General features: G+C 36.3%; 1 protein-coding gene across 1 annotated transcript in view; it reads right to left on the bottom strand.

The window, feature by feature from the left end:
- Nucleotides 1–327: 327 nt before the first annotated feature.
- LOC128213975 (peptidyl-prolyl cis-trans isomerase E-like) overlaps nucleotides 328–7,687 on the bottom strand; it is a 33,016-nt gene continuing 25,656 nt past the window's right edge. The window contains exons 11-12 of the mRNA XM_052920123.1: nucleotides 1,722–1,788; nucleotides 328–1,224 (exon numbers count right to left, since the gene is read on the bottom strand). Coding sequence (XP_052776083.1) covers nucleotides 1,156–1,224; nucleotides 1,722–1,788 — 136 coding nt within the window. The 3' untranslated portion in view covers nucleotides 328–1,155. The remainder of the gene's footprint in view (nucleotides 1,225–1,721; nucleotides 1,789–7,687) is intronic.

Below are 7,687 nucleotides of genomic sequence, written 5' to 3'. Positions count from 1 at the left end.
AACAAGTTACATACAACTACATGTACAACAAAGTAACGTTTTCCATACTTGTAAATAATTAAAATTGCTTTTCTAAGGTGCCATGTCAGTTGGGTATTAAAGCGAGATTTGTCTGTGTTGGCAGATCCATGGTGTACTGGTTACAGACACCTGACTATCAACCAGACGGCTGTAAGCACATGCAATTTAAGATGATTATTAGGTTGTGATACGGCCATGATGGATAGCATATCTGACAGGAGGAGCAATTTGAAGGCATGTTAAGGATCAAGTCGGGTGGTAACTATGGCCTTGGGAGTTAAAATAATGTTCACAGATCACGAACAATTTCTCGGAAATATTTTATTTTTGTATATTTTTTTATTTCATTAATTTACATACAACTCATTTATGTCCAATAAACTACATATTCAATCAAAGGGAGATGCTTACTAATAAAAGAAAAATCAACACAAATACAGTTTCTTCATTAAGCCCTTACTTAAGTTTAGCAAGCTCAAACATAAATATCAAAGGGATTTAACGACTGAACATATGGATTAAAGTATTATGGCTCTTGAGATTGGTAAATCAAACATTTCTTGCCAAGGGAGGCTTACAGGTCAAAGAGTTACTCTATGTTTAGTTACAGTGATCCCAACAACCCTAAAAGCAATCTGAAGGCATTGGGCAGAAACCATCTTTTTTAGTAATTGGAACCTTGACCCCGTGAAGTTTCATGGTACTGGGTCAAACTGTTCTCCAGTTACTGTGTGTTTATGCTTAAATAAAGAAAATATCAAAATATCATTAGAAATGCATGGAGGAATGGAAAGTCATATGTGTTATGTTCCATAGTTTTTTATATGTAAACAGTAATGTTATAGTATAAACATCTACTTCATATAAAAAACTTTCTATACAATAGATTAAAAAATGTAAAGAGCTTAAGTTGGCATTGTCTGTCTAACCATGTTTGGTCTGCCTTGCGAAAGTTCAGCACATTACTTTGGTACTTAATGAACACGCGTTCTTCAAGACCAAACTGCTCTGATTTATAATCCATCACTGGTGCACAATGTTCCGGTAGATGACATCATTGCACCTTCTAACAGCGACACACACACTACTCCACCAACTGCCCGTGTCTTGGTGGTCCAAGATATTCTATCTCTTTCAAACAAGTTCTCCACAATTCGCTATTGTTATTTTCTCTGTTGGTTTTCCAGACTTACTGCCACATTTCTGAAAAGCATAATCACAAGTTTATATAAAATATTATTTTCATTAACTTAAACTGCATCAAAATTTGTCATCAGACGTGCCATTTGGCATTACAATTGCACATACATGACATGATGACGGTTTCAAAATAAGCTACATAGAGGATAATACACAAGAGCTCATTGAGAAAGGAATTTATTATACAAGTTTTCTTAAATTGATCACAATGAGCCTTTGCAAGTTTTAATCAATTTTTAATGAATAAATAAATTAAATCCATATTGAATGAGTAGGAATGTGCTATTCTATTTATATCATTAATAAAAACGATGATTTCCATTGCTCAATACATCAAAAATTAATGTCCCTATATACAAAACATTTTTAGCACTATTCATTTATGACGTCATGTTCAGAGTTATCACACTAGTTATATATCTAAAACACATAATGATGTTATTTCATGCTGGTGCCGTAATTCATGATACAAATGCAAAAACAAAACTGGACTTGCTGACCTCCATTCTCCTGACAACATCCATGCCTTCAATGACTTTACCAAACACCACATGCTTGTTGTCTAACCTGAAAAGTAGAAAATCACACATATTAGCCAAATCAGCCATGGTGTTTTTTTTTAATAAAAAAAGAATATTTCGCCATTACATGCTTCTGTAAAAAGTAATTTAACCAGTATCTTGGTATTTTATTTCTGAATTCTGAAATGGGTATCAGTGTAAAAAGTTTATAATACAAATTGGTTACATTGTTTATGAACCAACATGGTAGCATTAAGACTAAAAAGGAGAAGTTATCTGGTTGTGTTTGTTCTGTTTTGATCTGTACATCATCTGATTAGCACAACAACATGATGCACTGTCAATAACGCATTTGTATAAAACTTCAGGTCTGCAGAATGGGATTTCTCACTTGATGGCTACTCTAATGCACCAATCAATTGTAACCACGCTTGCCCCTCCCCAAAGGGAGGGTATATTGGGGATAGGAGGGGAAATGAGCCGTGTTTAAACCTTCCAGGTGGCTCCGCAGTGCTGAGTGAATGCGGTTTGGAATGGGCCTTATTCTAACATTTACTGGTTAAAATGCATTGTAACTTGAGAATTTTGTGCGATATTTTAATGACAAGAGGGCCATGATGGCCCTAAATTGCTCACCTGAGTAAAAGAGTTTAACCTTTGTAATCAATATAGTTGATATTTGTTCTCAAAGAATATTGAAAAACATACTGGTCAAATATGTTGCCTGGATAATCACTGACAGGACTTGTCACAGTTGCCTGCACACTGACAGGACTTGTCACAGTTTCCTGCACACTGACAGGACTTTGTTCAGTTGCCTGCACACTGACAGGAATTGATGATTGCCTGCACACTGACAGAATTTGATTCTCATACCTGCACACTGACAGGAATTTATTCAGTTGCCTGCACACTGACAGGACTTGATAATTAACTGCACACAGACAGCACTTGATACAGATATCTGCACACTGACAGGACTTTTTTCAGTTGCCTGCACACTGACAGGACTTTGTTCAATTTCCTGCACACTGACAGGACTTCATTCAATTGCCTGCACACTGACACAACTATGTTAAATTGCTTGCACACTAAAAGAACTTTTAGTATAGATACACAAACAACAAACAGTGCACCATCCAATAAAATCAATAACTGCTTTAAGCTCTAAAAATCAAATCTCAGTACACATTCTGCACCTGCAACTTATATTAACTCTTCTTTCATCTAGGACAACATCACCTTCCTTCAAAGGTATAGAATCAAATTCTTTTTTCTAAAAGGCTTATTCACTATCCACACAAAAGATAAGATTGTAGCTTAGAATAATGTACATGAAGTTCAATGAAAAAGTCTGATTATTAAATTTATCATTAAGTAAAAATGTAATTTTTTCTAAAGAATAAAGTGTATAACAATTATTTCAATCTATGAACCTAAAAAAGAACAATAATTACCTTAAAAGTGACTATGTTGAAGACTTAATAAAATTAAGCGGTTTAGGAGAAGATGATGATTATAACCAATTGTTGATGCTTTTCCTTCAGGTTGCCATGGCAACCAGAGTTCTACATGGAATTCATTTTTTTGAACAATTCTGAAAAAGCACCAACCAAGGATCATTCCTATGAAGTTTCATTAAAATTGTCCAAGCAGTTTAGGAGAAGATGATGATTATAACCAATTGTTGACACTTTTGCTTTAGGTTGTCATGGCAACCAGAGTTCTGCATGGAATTATTTTCTTTGCACAAATTTGAAAAAGCACCAACCAAGGATCATTCCTATGAGGTTTCATTAAAATTGTCCAAGTGGTTTAGGAGAAGATGATGATTATAACCAATTGTTGATGCCTACGATGGACGCCTGACATAGACCGAGGTGAGCTTAAAAGGGGCATAACACAGGGAAATAATGAATTTATCTGACTTTCAATCATACTAAACCTAGACATTTTGACCTTGAACACTGTCATCAAATTTCATGATCAACTTTGTATTTATATATTTTGTTATTTTTTTTAGGTTTTCTCTCCGAATCAGCTGACTTTTGGTACATGTATCAATGTCTTCAATTCTGTCAAACAAGATAACTAATAAAAGCTGTCTTAGGACAGCAAGCTTGACTTTATGCTGCTTTGTCATAGAAATCAATAAAATAATGATGTTATATCTGCCTGTAAAAAGCAATAAAAAAGACAAATTAAAAATTAAACAATGATTGACAGAAGAACTCTAACCTTTGTTGTAAGATTTAGTTTCAATTGAATGTTCTATTATTATTTAGAGTGAACTTGATATTGACCCTAATAGCCCCTAATTACCAAGATTGGTTGTAATATGTCAACCCTAACTTAAGTTATTCACTACCAACTATTTTCAATTTTAAGTTACAGTGACCTTGACCCCAGAGGCCCCAAATGCAACGCAATGAAAGGTCTCCATAAACTCTTCCTATATACCAAATTTGGTCACAATAAGTAAACCCTGACTAAAGTTATTCAGTAGTGACTATTTTTCTAATTTTAGTAACAGTACTCCATAAATTCATCCTAAATAGCCAAGCTTGGTCAAGATATGTCAACCCTATTTAAAGTAATTCAGTACCAAACGGTTATCTTTTTTTAGTAAAAGTGACCTTCATCATAAATCTCGGAGCCTGTAACACAATCCCATGAAATTTCTCTATAAACTCTTCCTATATGTATATACCAAATTTGGTTGCAATGTGTCAACCCTAACTAAAGGTATTCAGAACCCAGCAATTTTAGTAACAGTGGCCTTGACCTTAATCCTAGGGGGCCCCAAATGCAATCTCATGAAAAGTCTCTCTTAACTCTTCAAATATATTTTGGTCACCATATGTCAAAGCTGCCCTAGCTTAAACTAGAGATTGCTTTTTTGAAAAAGCGCTTGTCTCCCCTATTGTGTGGTCGTAGCTGAGAAAAAATAAATGATGGACATGAAATTTGTAACTTTGGACTGGAGACAAACCAACAGTGAAGTTTGGTTTATTCGATTATATTAAATAGTGAAGAGAAGAAAGTGTTGTTGATTAATCATGGAAAATGTAAACGAAGTTTGCATTGTATGAAGTTCCTGGGCGCAAGCGTTATTCAATTATTGATCGGAAACCATTTTTCAGCTCACAGTCATCGTGACCAAGACCTTTTACCTACTGATCACAACATCAATAGGGATCATCTACATAACCAACTTGCATACCAAGTATTAAGTTCTTGGGTGCAAGTGTTCTTTAGTTACTGAGCGGTAACCATTTCTTCAACTCAAGGTCATGGCAACCTTGACCTTTGACCTACTGATCTCAAAATCAATAGGGGTCATCTACTAGTCATGACCGACTAGCGTACCAAGAATGAAGTTCCTGGGTACAAGCGTTCTTAAGTTATTGAGCAGAAACCATTTTTAAGCTTAAGGTCACCGCCAACGTATCATTTTTTACCTGAAGGTAACCTTGACCTTTGACCTTTTGATCTGAAAATCAATAGGGGTCATCTTCTAGTCATGAACAACTAGCTTACCAAGTATGAAGTTCCTGAAACCAAAGGATCTTTAGTTATTGAGCGGAAACTTTTTCTTCACTTCAAGGTCATGGCAACCTTGACCTTTGACCTAGTGATCTCAAAATCAATATGGGTCATCTTCTAGTCATGACCAACTAGCATACCAAGTATGAAATTCCTGGTTGCAAGCGTTCTCTAGTTATTGAGCGGAAACAGTTTCTTCACCTCAAGGTCACGGTGACCTTGACCATTGACCTACTGATCTCAAAATCAATAGGAGTCATCTACTAGTCATGAACAACTATGAAGTTCCTGGGTACAAGCTTTCTTTAGTTATTGAGCAGAAACCATTTTTAAGCTTAAGGTCACTGCCAACATAACATTTTTTACCTGAAGGTAACCTTGACCTTTGACCTTTTGATCTCAAAATCAATAGGAGTCATCTAATAGTCATGAACAACTAGCATACCAAGTATGAAGTTCCTGGACCCAAAGGATCTTTAGTTATTGAGTGGAAACCGTTTCTTCACCTCAAGGTCACGTTGACCCTGATCTTTGACCTAGTGACCCCAAATTCAATAGGGGTCATCTACTAGTCATGACCAACTAGCATACCAAGTATGAAGTTCCTGGGTCTAAGAGTTCTATAGTTATTGGGCGGAAACGAAGTGTGACGTACTGACTGACTGACTGACAGACTGATGGACTGACTGACGGACAGGGCAAAAACAATATGTCTCCACATGAATGGGGGAGACATAAAGATATTACATGCAAATGATTTTTACATGGAAGGTCACCACGACCTTGACTATTGACCTTGTTACCCCCAAAACAATTGGGATCATCTAGACATCATGACCAACCTCACTTCAAAGTTTGGTGAACCTAGATCAAAGCATTCTCCTGATATTGCACGGAAATATTTTTTTACATTAGAGGTCACAGCGACGTTGACCTTTGACCTTGTGACCCCCCAAAATATAGGAGTTTTCTAAACCTCATGATCAACCTCCCTACCAAGTTTGGTGAACCTAGGTCAAACCATTCTCAAGATATTGAGCGGAAATGTTTTTTACATTGGGGGTCGCCGCGACCTTGACCTTTGACCTAGTGACCCCAAAAACAATAGGGATCTTCTACACCTCATGACCAACCTCCCTACCAAGTTTGGTGAACCTAGGTCAAACCGTTCTCAAGATTTTGAGCAGAAATGTTTTTTATATTGGGGGTCGCCGCGACCTTGACCTTTGACCTAGTGACCCCAAAAACAATAGGGATCCTCTACACCTCACGACCAACCTCCCTACCAAGTTTGGTGATCCTAGGTCATGCGGTTTTCCAGTTATCGATCGGAAACGAAGTGTGACGTATGGACGGACTGACGGACTACCGGACTGACGGACAGGGCAAAAACAATATGTCTCCCCCAGAGAGGGGGAGACATAAAAAACAATATGTCTCCCCCAGAGAGGGGGAGACATAATTACTCGATACCATAGGTTGAGTTTGACGCCCCCCAAACAACAACGTAAGTCATTCAAATAACCGTGTTTCACTTCGAGAAAACCTTATTAAAAAATAAACATGAGCCTGTCAAAAGCAATTAAAAAAGGAGAAATAAAAGCAAAAAGTCAATCAACAGCAATAATTTGTATTTAGGGTTAATATGGAGTTATGTAACCTAATTTGTGTGATGGCTATTGTGTAAAGTATCAAGGCCATTGAAAGAACAGTATTTGAGATCTGAGTTAAAACCTCAAGTTGCCCCAAAACTTGAAACAAACTTTTTAAGTCAATCAAGTGCCATAATTTGTATTAAGGATAATATGGAGTTATTTAACCTAATTGTGTGATGGCCGTAAACAAATGTTATGTATTAAATCAATTGAATGAAGGGATAAGAAGTAATTGGTGAAAATCCCAACTTGCCCTAAAAGTTTAAACTGGACACAATGTGCCCTAAACTTAAACATTAGTTTCTAAGTCATTCAGGGGTCATAATTTGTATCTAGGATAAAATGGTGTAATGTAACCTACTTATAAAATGAATGTCAATAATTGTGTGAAGTATAAAGTCAATTAAATGAAGGGTATAGTATTAATCCCAACTTGCCCTAAAACATTTACCTCCAACAATGTGCTCTAGTACTTTAATATATCTTCCTAAATCAACCAGGGGCCATAATTAGTATTTATGATAATACAAAGTTATGTTACCTCATTGTGTGACAGCCCTGGACAACTGTGTGGAGTGTTAGGTGAATTGAATGAAGGATATTGGAGTTATAAGTGAAAATGCCAAATTGCCCTTAAAGTTTAACTGGACGCCTGGGCGAGTTTTAAGTAAAACCTCTTTATTCTTCAAATAGTCGAGCTAAAAACAAATAAAGTAAAATAAAAAAAGCCTACCTACCCCACCT

This window comes from Mya arenaria, chromosome 13 (assembly GCF_026914265.1).
Source record: "Mya arenaria isolate MELC-2E11 chromosome 13, ASM2691426v1".
Classification (NCBI taxonomy): Eukaryota; Metazoa; Mollusca; class Bivalvia; order Myida; family Myidae; genus Mya; species Mya arenaria.
Note: the sequence above shows the minus strand (reverse complement) of the source record. Positions and strands in the feature narration are given on the sequence as shown.